Source organism: Copadichromis virginalis, linkage group LG23, assembly GCF_057382275.1.
Source record: "Copadichromis virginalis isolate Kocher_CV1m ecotype Utaka linkage group LG23, C_Virginalis_male_GT1.1, whole genome shotgun sequence".
Classification (NCBI taxonomy): domain Eukaryota; kingdom Metazoa; phylum Chordata; class Actinopteri; order Cichliformes; family Cichlidae; genus Copadichromis; species Copadichromis virginalis.
Window position 1 is genome coordinate 7,844,983 of NC_140639.1, and position 16,060 is coordinate 7,861,042.

A 16,060-nucleotide genomic window follows, 5' to 3' on the forward strand; every position below is an offset into this window, starting at 1 on the left:
TGCATTTGTCTGTGCTCATCTCACAGGGTTGACGTGTTGGAGAAGAAGTTCCACAACTTTATTTTGAAAGATTTCTGCAGATTTAATATTTTTCTGTCGTTTCAGTTATTTCGTTTTTTTACTGCACATATTTATATCAGTGTATATTTCTAAGTGCTGTATTTACACTTTTGTAAATCTCTGTGACACCACTCTGCAGAACAGTAACTGCCTCAGTGCCACTGACTTCTACGTCTTACTGCAAACAGTAGAAAGGCAACGGTCCAGTATCCCCACATCAAAACAGCAGGTTTAAAACCAGAAGAACATAGTGAGAGAAAGAGAGAAAAGGATTTATATTAGCAGCACCAGCATTCAATTTACATTCAGTCATAAATGATTTTGATATAATGTTATGCCTGACTATAGCAATACACAACATCACTATGGAAATCTGACAGGACATTACAGAACGGTGGCGTGCATCAATAGCAACCAGCAACAACAGTTACAGTAAAGTTTGCAGTGCAGTAAACAGTAAGTGTGCAAACTGTCGGCCACAGCAAATGAGTTTTACAGTGCAGACTGGACAGCAATGACTAATTGAAACAGATAACAGCTCAGACAGCTGCACCACGCCGAACCGTCATGGTTTGTCTCTCGCCACTCACTTTTCTGATTCTGTCACCTCTCTGACATCCCAGACATCACAATTATACTGAAGAGCCTTTAAACACACCAGTGTTAAGTACCATACTTATCTGAGCTCACAAACACACACTTGTATGGAAAACTTCCACAACACACTCCATACCAATTAATGCGTTGCATTGTTTAAGGCAACTGTAGAAAAGTTCATGTGGCTTATACACTTGTGCAACAGATACACACCGTCTCACATCTATTTTTTGCCCTCCTCAGTGTCATTCTGTTTTGAAATTTAATGGCTTACTTAAGTATTTTAACAAGTTAGAAAAAAAAAAACTGGCCACACCAGCCAATAAAAATAGTTTTAAGATCTCACATTAAGCATCTGTCTCAATTTCTAAGGGGTATCTGCCTAATTTAAAAGCTTAATAATATAATAATAAAACAAAATGTTAGTTTTTACCTAAAAACAGCTATAATGCCTGTCTTTATTCAGCTTACTACATATGTGACTGAACTGAACACCCCTATGATAACTAAGCAAGTGTCTAAGTGTCTTCATTAGGGACTTGCATGTAAAGGGATCTGTTGGGTGTGTTGCATATAAAAGACTGCTTTAAATAGCAGGGTGATTGAATGCTTTGAAATATATCTGGATATCCCCCCGAAAAAAACCCAAACTCTTGTAAGATGGTCTGCATCTGTCTTCAACACCAATGCAACACATACTCGGCGTCATGCAGAGCATCATTCTACTATCCCGCTGTCTCAAAGAGCTTCGCTACTCATCTACAATCAATTCAAAATCAAGTAAAACTATGTTGAAGTAGTAATTAAATTAAAAAACTATAATGCCTAAAAAAACCTCTTAAAAATAAATATGGGTCTGACCGCTAAAATATAAATCTTAAAGATGTATAAAGTAATTTATTTGGTATTTCTCTGTCAAACTTTTCAGCTACATAATGATTGTAATATAAATATAATACAAGGATAACAAAATCTTCCTCATAAACAACATAAATAAAAAAAAATAGAATTTTACATTTTGCGATACTCTCTCTGACACGATTTAATGTCGAGTTTAACAACTTTGCCTCAGTGAAGATTTAAGACCAGATGCAAAACTGACCTTTGATCGGTGGTACAGTGGGTGAAGGAAATTCAGCAACTGATAATCAGCCGAAGATGTTTGTGGGAGAAGTGACAGTGAGCTTGAGCTTTGCTGAACTCTGACCACTCGCTTCTCACTTTACAGGCCTCCACTAGTTCATAGATTCCCCTCAGCTGCAGCCTGATGTGTAAGACATCAAGACTTTGACCCAATGACTGTCAAAACAAGAAATAATAACCCCCACTATTTTACCCCCTCATTCTCTCTCTCTTCATCCGAGGCGAATGCCACACCTGCCTTGCCATTTACATTTCCAATCGCTTCCCCCAATCCAGTAAAACAGAACAGATGGAGAAGAGACAGAAAGAAGAAGTCACTCCAAACATCTACACTCCCTACATCCTCGATCTGTGATTAGCTTAAAAACCCCACTGACATCCAGGTTACAGTGACCTAAGCAAGTCAGCAGGGCTCAGCGTGCTAGCGTAGTGATCAGACTGGCACACATTTCAAAGAAGTCCATGGTGTGTGATCCCTGACGTGGGGTGAGCAGATGGGAGCTACCAGACAGGGATCCCGGGAGAGAGGAGCTGAGCTGGGGCAGATCAATCGCTGGGGTTGCCGAGTCAATGCTCAGTCTGGGCCTGTGGAGACCGGCTGTGGAACCTGACCTCTGAGGAGTGGATGAGCCCGATTTAAAGCCCACTGCCTCGATGATGTCATCTAGAAGCACAGCAACAGCAAATATTAGTAGTCATTCATAAAGTAACTACTACGTTAACTTTTGTTTTATTAAACTTTGTGAGAAATATCTGTGAGACAGTACACAAATCAGTCCAGCTATTTCGAACCAGTGCTAAATGCTAAAAGAGGTCATTTAAAACAAAAGACACAAAGCTAATGGTACATTTTGTCTTAAAAACGATGTCAATGCATTTTTTAATAAGTAGTGGTCCTCTCTTCCTGAAGTGCAATTCTGTGCTAAAGCAAGTACAAGATGACTCATTCACCTGATTTGCATAACCATAAAAATATATATCTGTCATCTAAATAATAATGTCATCTATTGGATGTATGAAGTTTCTTATAGCCTTTTAAAATATTTTAGGCTTCAAATGACGTGATATTAAATCTGTTAAATTTTTTTAAATATAGTTACGTATCCTCAGAAGAAGATTTAATCTCATTATTGACAAAAAGAGTTAATATTATATGCACAATCCAAGACCAGAAATCTCTGCAGTGGATGATTTAAATGGTCTAAATGTAAATAATAGATCACAGACACCCATCTACTGAGCATCAAAGGCACCGGTGAGGTGAGGTGTCTACGCAGAAAGGATACTAAAAGACATCTTGCAAGTAATACATTAGTACCAACACACTTCAAAACGGTTTCTTTCCTCAGGCTGTAGGATTGCTGAACCCACTCTCAACGCTTTAACATGAAAAAGGAGCTTTTTCATAAAACAACTTTTTTCTTTTTTTTATGTTTTGTGACTACAGCTGCAATTTTCTTAGACAACCTTGTGAAGTGCAGTTCACGCCTTTATTCATTTCAGCTCAACTTTAGAATGACAAAATTAAGGACAAACATCAGCAGCTTTACACCTGCACAAAGGCCACGCATGTTTTATGATTTGGAAAATGTGTATTTTATTTTGGTTTTAAATTAGTCATGTATTGATTGTGACTAGATTGTGAAACCTGCTTAATGTGTTACTAACCATCAATGCTCTTGAAGTCAAGGAGGTAGGATCTGTTGTCCACTTGATAGAGCTGCAGGCTCATTTTCACCAAGTTGCCTGTCACTGGATTCTTCCTTCGAACTCGCAAATGGTATGGGTTCACCACCTGACACACACACACACACACACAAAAGAGTCAATAAATATATAAATAAATATTTTAAAAACAGCCAAAACAGAGACTCTGTTTGTGTGGGGTTCTTTGCAGTGATGTGCTTTATGTATGTATAAGCACCTTCCAGTCAAAGTTTAGCTGCTTCATAGCTCTGTACACCTCAGCCATGATATCATAGGGTCTGCTCTGACTCCTGATACCCAGGTGCCACTTAGCCTTCTTCACTGCCAGTGGTTTAGGCCGAGTGGTGTTGAGAGCATCCAGAGGACAACGCGACTTTGGGCTGTCAGCCAAGAGCGGAGGCATCCTCTCTGGGTGAGGTTTAACTCCAGGGGGCAACGGCATTCCCTCCTCTATAAAGGAGCCCTGTGGAGGACTGGACGCCAAATAGAATTCACTGGCCTGGGTCATGATGCGCCTGTTATCTATGATGAGGTGATAGGCTACGGATAACTGATCCTGCGTAAACAGAAGGATGACGAAAAATAAAGTGAAGACCAATAAGATAATTCACTCCCAACAGACCATTATACTACTGAAACCTACAAACGTTGTTTACAGCTTTCATAATATATCAGGTTAAGTTTATCAAACATAGAAAACATGTACTAGAACAAAGACAATGAGCACCTGTGGGTCTCCACTGTACAGGCTGGTCACAACCTCAGATTCAGTGCATTCAAACTTTTCGCACACTTCCCTGACAGCCTCTTCATCCAGAACAGTCGCATCATATGATGGATCCTCTGGGAAAAGGTAGCCTGGTAGGTCCTGCTTAAACCATTCATGTTCCCTATCAAAAAACATTGATCAACTCAAACGCTTCATCCCAAACTCAATACTGACATTATCAGACACGCAAGGTATGACTTTTAGCTTGCTTCAAGCTGGATTATCAAACAGAGGAGTCTGTAATAAAATAATCCTGTGCCACATTACAGAGCTAACAGTTATAAAAGAGTGGACAGGGAACTAAATATTTGACATATTGAGGAAAGAAAATAAAGCTATAACTTGAGTTATAAAGCTATGGCATTTTCTTTTGTGGCAACATTAGTTAAAGAACTGATATATGAAGAGAAACATACAGTATAATATTAATAAAAAAGTGTTAACAATATAGCTAAAGGAGGCCTCTGGATTCAAGACAGTGGGGTCAGTACCTGATGTCTTTGATGGTGGCTCTCTTCAAAGGATCCACCTGCAGCATGAGCATCAGCAACGAGGCCACAGAGCGGGTCAGATACTCTGGGATGTAAAAGACACCTCCTCTGATCTTCTTAAACAGTGTGGGGACATGCTCATCATCAAAGGGCAGGGTGCCACACAGCAGGGCATACAGAATCACACCACAGCTCCAGATGTCAACTTCTGGGCCTGCATAGAGTCTAACAGAGAGATGAAAGGATGTGACAGTTAAAAAAAAAAGCCAGATGCTTAACCACCAGAAACGCTTTTTTTCCACAGTGATTTATAGGTTAATGGTTAAACGGTTTGTTTATGACTTATCCCATGAGGCAGTTAAAAAAATAGTTGGTTGTATGATCACACACAAAAAATAGACGTACAAACCTTCCTGAGATGACCTCTGGAGCTGCATAATTGGGTGAGCCACAGCTAGTTCGTAGGAATTCTCCATCTGACATCATGTTTGACAGTCCTGTCGGACAATCCCAGTTACATGGCAAGAGAACATTAATATCTCTCCGTCTTTATTCTTACAGTAACAAGCATAACAACAACAAAGCATCTTAGTATGGAGATGAGCGACCAGCTGCCACCAGAACAGCTTCAGCTTTAGAACTCTTTTAAGGTGTTCAAGTACCCTCAAAAGATATTTCATCATTTGGTGGAGATGGGGGGTGGAGAGCAGTGAACCTATATCATTCTATCAATTTTCTTAATTTCTAATAATGGACAGATATATTTTCTTCTTTCCATTCAACTTAGGGTTTCAAGGGAGTGAAACCTATCACTGTCTATCTGTCATGTCTGTGACAGAGTGCCAGTCCAGCACAGAGCTGGCACAACGAGAAAGACTAGTCATACTCACCCCTATTGCCAATTTAGAATCACAAATTAACCGACAATCATGTCTCTGGAGGCAAAACTTCACACAGAAAGACCCAAAACAGCACAGTATATGACTATGTTTTCCATCCTCATGAATCCAGTCAGTGACCACTAATGGCCTATAAACAGGGTACTGTAATCCTTAAAGCGACAACTCTAGGAGTCAGGATAGAAATGTTTCATCCCAGGATGAAGTAATAAGGCATTGATTTCTAGTGACCCTTTCCTCTAAAAGAACAGAAGGGCTAGTCAAACCCTGCCAGCAAAAAGATCCCAACAACACAACAGATCTCCAGCACCCCTCCTCGCACGGGTCAAGGGTTCAGGTTTTTCCCCTAATCTGTCACCTGTCTGCAGGTTAAATTTGAACATAGCCCAACAGGGAGTTACACACTGCGGACACTACTGAGACCTTTATCCTTCTTTACTCTCCAAGACACTAAGCTCTAAACACACAGCTCGTTTAATTGGATGAGCCTCTCTCTGCCTACCAGGGTCTCTGCCAAACATTAAACGTCAGACCCTTTGTGTTGTGCTGACCTTCCCTTTATCTTTTATCCCTGGTCCCTTAACACTCCCTTGCTCTGCTTGCCAGTATTTTTTGCTCTCAGCCAAAACACTTCTCCTGCTGTACTCCACTGCCACACCCCGCCTTGATTCCTTCCCTATCAGATGACACTGGGCCTCAAGGCTTCCTGCCAGACTTGATATGAAACCTTGCCGTTGCTAAGGGATGTCTCTCCACCCCACACGCCCTGCTGCGCATAAGGGCCCTTGTGTGTTTTTGAAATATTTCTCTCTTTCATGGTCATATTACATCAGGATTTTTAACTTAAATTGCAAAAATTAAGGCCTTAACTGATAAGAGGCATTCTCAAGTGAAATTTTCCTTATCATTTAATAAAGCTAAAAGGTGCACAATTAGATTTCACATTTTTCTTCAAGTTAACAAAGTTACTGCATGTGTTGAATCATAAACAGCTGTCACTTGGCTTTATTTAAACTATGTAATTTTACTCTGTCACCCTAAACAAACCTCAGTATTTTATCTGTCCTCTTATCATGAATTTACAAAAGATTCTATTGTCAAGCTTGTTTTTATGTCTCCCCCTCTAGCTATAACTGTTTTCTTACCAAAGTCTGCTATCTTGGCATTCTTATTGGCATCCAATAGGACATTCTCAGGTTTGAGGTCTCTGTGAACCACCATGTGCCGGTGACAGTAGTCTACAGCTGAGATAATCTGCTGGAAAAGGCGGCGTGCTTCAGTGTCCTCCACCTGAAAGACACAAAATGAATGGACTTGACTGATCTGAGTGATGATGTTCCCTCTGATCTACAAGTATGCAACTGGGTCAGTTGCAACAGGACCCGACTTTAAAAACATTTCTAGCAGATTTTGTTGAGCCAGTGCAAAAAAAAAAAAGCACTAACATTTAGAGTTATTATGGAAAACATTCATTTACTGATTTATTAGAAATGGAAAACATTTCAGACTGTGTTTTCTATGCATGTAATTAATTTAAGATCAATAATAATTAGCCCATTTATCTCTTTTAAGTGCCCTTAATGACCTGAGGGAATAGCTAGCTTTGTGGATGCTAAATGTAAAAAGCTAGTGATTTTAAATAGTCTGGTTTTCTAAACTGTAGAACGCTGCCTACGGACTAGTGGATAATGGGCTTTAACACAAAAGGTAGTGACAACAGAGTTCATGAAAAGAGAAAGAAGCACAAAAAAGATCAAAAGATTAAAAAAAACAGCAATAAAAGCAAAGACAGTGGACAGTTTCATTGCTTTTAACACTAGTTTCACTTCACTATAATGAGTGACTTTGGCTCGCTCTCCTTGGCAGAAGCAGGACTAAAGGACCAACAATAGCACAAACATGTACAAGAGTAGAAGTAGTGCACATTCTGGATGTTTCTGACCCTGGCGACATAACCAGGTAAGACATGCAACGTTCTGCAAAGCTGTGTGTAGGTGCTGTGTAGGACTAATGCATAACCATGCAGTCCATTAAGAGTCACGCTACTTCAATTTCAAAAGGTGAAGTTCATAAACATCAATAGAAAACTATGAATGGCTTTACTAGACTTTACTAGGGCAGCTTTTCGTGACTCGCAGTTCAAAATAAACCATATTTATGTCATACTAGGCCTGTGGAACCTATCAGTTAATATGATGTCTGAAACAAGCCATTTTAGCCATCTTTACCCTCATTTTAAACCAACTTTCTTCTGATTGGTTGCCCCTCAATCAATCAGAAGAAAGTTGCCCCTCGGGCGGCACGGTGGTTAGCACTGTTGCCGCACAGCAAGAAGGTCCTGAGTTCAATTCCAACACCAGGCCGGGGTCTTTCTGTGTGGAGTTTGCATGTTCTCCCCGTGTTTGCGTGGGTTCCCTCCGGGTACTCTGGCTTCCTCCCACCGTCCAAAGACATGCAGCTTGTGGGGATAGGTTAATTGGAAAATCCAAATTGTCACTAGGTGTGAATGTGCGAATGAATGTGAGTGCGAATGGTTGTCTGTCCCTGTGTGTTGGCCCTGCGACAGACTGGCGACCTGTCCAGGGTGTACCCTGCCTCTCGCCCTGTGACAGCTGGGATAGGCTCCCGTGACCCTGAAAAGGATAAGCGGAAGCGAATGGATGGATGGATGGATGGATGGTTGCCCGCCCCTCGTAAACAGAAAATCTAAGAAATGTTTTTTATGCTCACAGGTAGAGCTTTGTGCTCTAGAGACATCTGCTTTCATTGACACCCACAGAGCTAAGGGCAGAAAAAACTGCCTGAAATTAAATGTTTAGACGAATCTAAAGCATGAAACTTTGGCTCAAAGGAATTACTTTCACATAAATTGACTTCATCTAAGTTTTTTAAAGTTTGCCCATGTTTAACATGAGCATCCACTATTACAGTGTAATACGATGTAATGTATACATGACAAAACAAGGAGAGACGTTGTAAGTTGCACTTGAAAACAGTGCACATGTTTAGGAACATAGTTTAAATGTACATTATAAGTTAATTAAAATATAGATACCTACTCAAAATGACAGTAGTAAGAAGATGTATTTAAAGCTAAAGCAAGACCATACAGTTTATAATATATATAATGTGAAGGATGTGGATTTAAATAATGTGAAAAAATACAGTCAACACAAAGTTAAGTATAAATACACTCAGCTATTTTTAACAGCAAGTCTACTTGGATTACTGCACAACCCCAGGAAACAAACCATCATCAGATTTTTGCTTGATATGTTTACCAAATATATGCAACAATTGCTTTTAAACTGTCAGAACTGTTTAACCAGTCAGGCTTCTGTTTAGTCAGCTAACCATGCCACTGGATAATAAAAGAATTTCTGATGATTCATTGACCACTGTACTCAGCCAGGCTGAAATCTACCAGCAAGATAATAGAAGAATGTCATCTTACCCGTCCATTCTTGCAGATGTAATCAAACAGCTCACCTCCCGACACATACTCCATAACCATGAAAAAATCTGTCGGGGTGCTTATGACCTGGTACCTGACAACAACAACAACAACAAAAACAACAACAAAAAAAAAATGTTGTATTACAATGAACTTTTAATACATTTATTAGTTGATTTCACCTTCTATCTTCTATTTTCACCTTTTATTCTCAAAAATTAAAAAGTGAGATCACTTAGACATGTCCCTTTTTTATAGGTAGATTAATTTTTAATCAAAATAACATTAAAATAATTAAAACTCTTGTACCTGACATAGTCAGTAATGGAATCGTTAATTAGAAATTACATGTTTTTAATTGAATTGCTTGTCCAGTTTTTTGAGTATATCAGGAAAAGATTATGATGGGCAAAAGACATTAGCAGAAGGATATATGGCTTTTTCTTTGCAACTCTGCCTACAAGGGAGGTCTCCGGGAGCTGCTTCTTCACTGCTGATCCCAGAAATAGTATTTTGTGGTTACCAATTAGTGAAGCTGCCAGTTTAGGACCCATGGGGTGTCTGTTTCTCAAAATAGAGTATCTGATGCATTTGTTTCCTTGCTCTGTGTTGCAGGCCTCTCATTCCACTTTCTATTTAGGTTCAAGTTTTTGTGGTTTTATGTAGGGGGTAGGACACACCTTCCTATGGCATCTTCAGTTATCGAGCAGGCAAGAGTTGATGTTCCAGTAACTCAGCTAACCAAATGAACAGTTTCTTTAATCAACACAGCAGTTATCAGATGTGCTATCATATTTGGAGAGGTTTCTTCTCATGATCATTTTTGTAACTTGTGCAACAGGACACAGGAGTCATTGTTGCTATTAAAAAATCACCAGTCAGTCATATTTGTCATTCATGACATTTCTGATTAATTTACTGGAAATAAGAACAAATGTGCTTTTCTTTCAAAACAAAGACACAGATGGGTGAACCGGAATGTCTAAACCTATATCGTCTACATAAACAATACACAGCATTAGTACACAGAAACAAAGGCACAGCAAGGCTGTGATATTGGGTTGCTTTCATAAAGGTCAGGTATGTTAAATTGCAGGCACAATTTCATGAATGGTTGCCGGTGGTAGAATATAAACTTTATCACAATCTATTTCAATACTGTCAAGCTGGGTGAAGCCTAACACCACAGGGACTATGGGAGGAGAAACATTAAGACAAATAACTTTTTTCTTCTAACAGTTGAGAGTGTGGCAGCTTTTATAGTCATGGTCAGTATGTTAAACTGCTTCCACGTCTGTACAAGAAGTGTACACAGTGTGCATGTGTTTATTACTGTATACGTCTCTGACACTGACTTCCACAGCACTCCAGCTTATGACCTGACAACTCGCATATCTGCCATTGCTTAGAGTTTTACAGTGGACTAACCATAACCCTAGACTAAAAATATCACAAACAATGTTGAGAGGGACGGACAGACATGGACTAACAAGGGGAAAGAGGCCAGGGAGATAGAAGGAAAGAGAAAGAAGGACAACAAAGTCACAGAAAAATCCATGAGGAGAGAGGGATTTAGACATGCTCCTTCATTACAACAATATCCAGCATATTAACTGGAGATTTGTCCTAGCCAGAGCACATTTCTTTATCTAGCTCCAAGCTTGTGTGCATGCACTGGTATGTTTGTGTGTTTTACCTCCTGTGACCCTTGTGGGTATGCTCAGTAGAGTACAGCTCTAGGAAACACATGTAAACAAGCAAAGCATGCCACAACACACAGCAAAGAACCCACGTTACAACAAGCAATAATAAAAGAGAGCCCAGTTATCTCTCTGCAAAGCTTGTCAGTCTTCACTGAGTCTGAGTCTTAAATCTGACAGACGGATGTGTCGTCTTTCTGTACTTACAGCTTGATGATGTGTGGGTGTCTGAACAGCTTAAGATTCTGGATCTCTCGTTTGATCTTCCCCACAACATCGAGACTACGGATCTTCTGTCTGTTCAGGATCTTCACAGCCACTTTATGGCCTGTCAACTGATGCTCGCCAACTAAAAACAACAGAATACAGACATGAAAGAGACCACAGAGGCTAAAAAAATTAATAAAAAATAAATAAATCACATAACCTACTACATAAGCAGCTTGGTGTGGATTAAAAGGGTTACACTTTGATTTGGAGTCCTGTTGCGTAGGAAGCTTGCACAAAGTAGTGAATGAACTGCGTTTGTTATATTGAGCTTTTGCTCTCTTTTGTAACCCCTATTTTCTTTCCATGCGTTTGTTTATAGTGTTGGAGCTATCTGCCTGCTGGAGGCTCTGAAACCAAGCTGTTATTGCAGCTGCCAAACACTGCACACGAAACTCAGAGTCAGATACGAACTGGGGCATGAACTGCTCCACAACTAACACACAAGCAGTAACCTGAAACGAGCAAGCATTACACACACACACACACAGTCATTTTTTATTCTTTCACACATGACTTTACACAGATTTTCTCCTAGTGGTTTGGGAGTGTGAGCAAAATCATTTTCCTTGATGATGATGTTCAGAAATAGCCATGGTAGCAAATGTTTTTAGCAGCACACGCAAGAAACAGGCGGGGTGAGCATAGAGTTAAAGCTCACAAGGTCATGCTGAGTGTCAGAGAACTAGCGAAGGCTACCCTAATAATAATCTGTTATACGCATCCTATTGAAGCTTTAAGATTGTTTAGGGTTTGCTCGACTTGACAAGCACTTAACAAGCTACCACCGGCTAGCAGAGAATAACACATCGGACTAGCTTGCAAAATTAATGTCAGTTCAACGTTAGGTTCCCACGGTGGGTCAAACGGTAAGCTTCAATCGTCCTTTGTCGCCAGACAGGGCAAAGGACAGCCACCACCGCACAGTCCTTATTACTTAACGATATACCATAATAATGCGAGTGTGACTGTGCATCTCTATGCATCCAGGTTTTATCACCTGCCATAGCTGATAACAGCAGCTACTGAAGGGGGCTTCGGTGAAAGAATTTGACTTTGAAGCGGTCAGATTCTCAGACTACAGTACGTTTAAAATCCAGTCTGTTGCCGTGGTTAAACCGCTCAACTACGCCAACTGCTTCACTGACCACCAGCAAGTTGAACACGAAGCGTTAAAGGGGTGGTAGGGGAGTGGGGGCACAGCGACTACTTGGCATTAACTACTCCAACTGAAGGCACAAACGTACACATGAAGCCTGGCATGACACAGAAACAGGACTTAACTCTTCACTTTGCCGAATGTCCCCACTCCGAGCGTGTCGCCGAGGATGTAATGGCCGATCTTTACCCTGCCTTCGTGTTTCTGTTGTTGCCTCTCTGCCATCTTCTCCGTTACCGACGGCTTGGCTCGCTCGGTGAGGTGGGAGAACTGCCTGCCTGGCCTGTGCAGCGCACGGGGGGCGGGGAAGAGGGGGGGGGGGGGGGGGGGGGGCGGGGCACTTCAGAGTGAAGAACCACCAACGGCGGAAAACGCGCGCACGCACGCGAATTATCCCTCCAAGAACCAGGCGCGCTCTCCCACCTACCCTGCACGGAGCAACCAGCAGGGTGTTATGTTGAGTTTAGTAGCCCAGTCAAATACTAACCCTCACGGTCTAAATATATAGATGTGTGTATATATATATACAGTGGGGCAAAAAAGTATTTAGTCAGCCACCGAATATGCAAGTTCCCCCACTTAAAATGATGACAGAGGTCAGTAATTTGCACCAGAGGTACACTTCAACTGTGAGAGACAGAATGTGAAAAAAAATCCATGAATTCACATGGTAGGATTTGTAAAGAATTTATTCGTAAATTAGGGTGGAAAATAAGTATTTGGTCACATCAAACAAGGAAAATCTCTGGCTCTCACAGACCTGTAACGTCTTCTGTAAGAAGCTTTTCTGTCCCCCACTTGTTACCTGTATGAATAGCACCTGTTTGAACTCATCATCTGTATAAAAGACACCTGTCCACAGCCTCAAACAGTCAGACTCCAAACTCCGCCATGGCCAAGACCAAAGAGCTTTCGAAGGACACCAGGAAAAGTATTGTAGACCTGCAGCAGACTGGGAAGAGTGAATCTACAATAGGCAAGCAGCTTGGTGTGAAAAAATCAACTGTGGGAGCAATCATCAGAAAATGGAAGACATACAAGACCACTGATAATCTCCCTCGATCTGGGGCTCCACGCAAGATCTCATCCCGTGGGGTCAAAATGATCATGAGAACGGTGAGCAAAGATCCCAGAACCACACGGGGGGACCTGGTGAATGACCTGCAGAGAGCTGGGACCAAAGTAACAAAGGTCACCATCAGTAACACACTACAACGGCAGGGAATCAAATCCCGCAGTGCCAGACGTGTTCCGCTGCTGAAGCCAGTGCATGTCCAGGCCCGTCTGAAGTTTGCCAGAGAGCACATGGATGATACAGCAGAGGATTGGGAGAATGTCATGTGGTCAGATGAAACCAAAGTAGAACTTTTTGGTATAAACTCAACTCGTCGTGTTTGGAGGAAGAAGAATACTGAGTTGCATCCCAAGAACACCATACCTACTGTGAAGCATGGGAGTGGAAACATCATGCTATGGGGCTGTTTTTCTGCCAAGGGGACAGGACGACTGATCCGTGTTAAGGACAGAATGAATGGGGCCATGTATGGTGAGATTTTGAGCCAAAACCTCCTTCCATCAGTGAGAACTTTGAAGATGAAACGAGGCTGGGTCTTCCAACATGACAATGATCCAAAACACACCGCCCGGGCAACAAAGGAGTGGCTCCGTAAGAAGCATTTGAAAGTCCTGGAGTGGCCTAGCCAGTCTCCAGACCTCAACCCCATAGAAAATCTGTGGCGAGAGTTGAAAGTCTGTGTTGCTCAGTGACAGCCCCAAAACATCACTGCTCTCGAGAAGATCTGCATGGAGGAATGGGCCAAAATACCAGCTACTGTGTGTGCAAACCTGGTAAAGACCTATAGTAAACGTTTGACCTCTGTTATTGCCAACAAAGGTTATGTTACAAAGTATTGAGTTGTATTTTTGTTATTGACCAAATACTTATTTTCCACCCTGATTTACGAATAAATTCTTTACAAATCCTACCATGTGAATTCATGGATTTTTTTTTTTCACATTCTGTCTCTCACAGTTCGAGTGTACCTCTGGTGCAAATTACTGACCTCTGTCATCATTTTAAGTGGGGGAACTTGCACAGTCGGTGGCTGACTAAATACTTTTTTGCCCCACGTGTGTGTGTGTATATATATATATATATATATATATATATATATATATATATATATAACTCATATTTCGTGAGTAATTACTAGTATGGGTTTTTCTTCTTTATTCCTAAATGCAAAATGTGGAGTTCACCACTAGATGGCAGCATACGTATGATTCATCGATACTCAATACCTGGTATGAGTTTCGGATTTCTTTCTACTCCTATTGTTAAACATACGCAACAAGCAAGCAATATTTATTTATATAGCCATTTGCCCGGACAAGAACGGCATCGAAAGGAATCTAGGACAAAACAACAATGTGAAAAAAGAGGAAACGGGAATACGATGAAAATACACAAAAAAACACAAGGCTCGAGCTTCTCAAATTGGACAACAAATAGTGTTCGCTCACCAACATATTATATTACATTATGTTATATTATAAGATTTTTTTTGTATTAAACATAAAATCGTCTGGAAACAGAAATTTCCTGAAGTTAAAAAGGATTAAAATCACGAATTACAGACTTCCCGTCTTTGTCTCTGTATGGAGACTGGACAAATATATATAAGGTTTCGACACATTTTTCACATGAAAAACAAATATCAATATTTTAATTAACATTTGAACTTTAATTGTTGCAATATTATATTTTTGTTCATCTTTTAAAATAAACACTTTATTGAAAATTTAAAAAAAAACTCTAGCACTATATACTGGAATATATTCTCTTTATTTTGTCTGTCCAAGAACAAAGATTTTTAATAGTCTCAACTCAAAAGCGCTTCGGTTGTTTTGCGCCTGTTACCGTGAGTAACCGCTAGGAGCAGTTTATCCGCAACGGTGGTCAGTCCACTGCTGGTCTCCACTCTTCCAAGTTTTTCAAGCAGGGATGGAGACGATTACTCGTTAGCAGAGAGAGGAGGAGGGCTGCTGTGGGAACTAAGAGAGCGGGGGGAGGAGGAGGAGAAGAAGGATTGATATAACAAGAGCGGCTGTCGATGCGCAACGCAAGTCTCACTCCAAGTCTTTGAAACAAGACAGATAAAGGGGAGCGGGCTTTCCATTCAGTACCAGTGCAGGCAATTTTTTAAAACTAAGTTCGTGCCGCGGGTCAGTTCTCCATTTAGCCTACTACTCATCTGACTTTTAATTATTTTGTAAAACTGAAATACGAGAGAGCGAGTCATAAACAGATCAGAAACTCCGAGAGAGCTGCGAGTTGGGAAGTTTGTTTCCCGTTGCTTTGCATGACATTTCTTCCAAGGACTTGAGAGCCTGACACAGTTTCTTCATAGACCGTGCGGTGTGGGATTTTGATCTGAAACGGGGACTCATCAAATGCAAAATTACATGTATGAGAAAGCAATGGCTCAAGAAACAAGGAACGGAGGAACCTCTACGTTAAATAACAACAATGGTGTTGACAACAGTAAGAAGAAGGTGCTAATAGTGCTCGATGTCTTCTGCCTTCTACTTGGTAAGTTCACACAGATATGTTTACACGATGCTTTCCTCTCTGTTACCATTTAAACTGCGTATCTCACATCAGCTTTTGTAGAGTACATGCAAAAAAAAGTGAAGACAGAAACTTCTGCACATTGCACTCACAATAAAAGTCATCTTTAGAATAGATAAACGGTGCCCGCCTTTTCTCAAGTCTGCCAATAAGAGTATTATCATTTTAAAAGTATTGCCCGTT

At 40.7% G+C, this 16,060-nt stretch overlaps 2 protein-coding genes across 3 annotated transcripts in view; one reads left to right on the plus strand and one right to left on the minus strand.

The window, feature by feature from the left end:
- Nucleotides 1–311: 311 nt before the first annotated feature.
- On the minus strand, nt 312–12,555 carry prkaa2 (protein kinase, AMP-activated, alpha 2 catalytic subunit). Its single transcript, XM_085447273.1, has 10 exons — nt 12,372–12,555; nt 11,028–11,169; nt 9,121–9,214; nt 6,812–6,956; nt 5,177–5,264; nt 4,768–4,992; nt 4,235–4,397; nt 3,725–4,063; nt 3,469–3,595; nt 312–2,464 (listed from the first exon to the last, which is right to left on the minus strand). Exons 1-10 carry the CDS (start codon nt 12,469–12,471, stop codon nt 2,214–2,216), a joined length of 1,674 nt encoding a protein of 557 aa, XP_085303399.1. The 5' UTR covers nt 12,472–12,555; the 3' UTR covers nt 312–2,213.
- A 2,687-nt stretch (nt 12,556–15,242) lies between these two features.
- Nucleotides 15,243–16,060, plus strand: part of plpp3 (phospholipid phosphatase 3) — a 28,193-nt gene continuing 27,375 nt past the window's right edge. The window contains exon 1 of one of the 2 annotated variants that reach the window (XM_085449856.1): nt 15,243–15,838. In XM_085449856.1, the coding sequence (XP_085305982.1) occupies nt 15,700–15,838 (139 nt within the window). In that variant the 5' untranslated portion in view covers nt 15,243–15,699. The remainder of the gene's footprint in view (nt 15,839–16,060) is intronic. The other variant, XM_085449855.1, reaches the window with a different exon arrangement.

What these genes read in the sequence shown, in the direction of transcription:
- prkaa2 (XM_085447273.1), bottom strand. Translation starts at nt 12,471, where the DNA reads ATGGCAGAGAGGCAACAACAGAAACACGAAGGCAGGGTAAAGATCGGC. An exon ending in TGTACAGTGGAGACCCACAG is followed by an intron (nt 4,064 to 4,234) that starts GTGCTCATTGTC and finishes CTGTTTACGCAG; the next exon opens with GATCAGTTATCCGTAGCCTA. An exon ending in TGACTTCAAGAGCATTGATG is followed by an intron (nt 2,465 to 3,468) that starts GTTAGTAACACA and finishes CTGTGCTTCTAG; the next exon opens with ATGACATCATCGAGGCAGTG.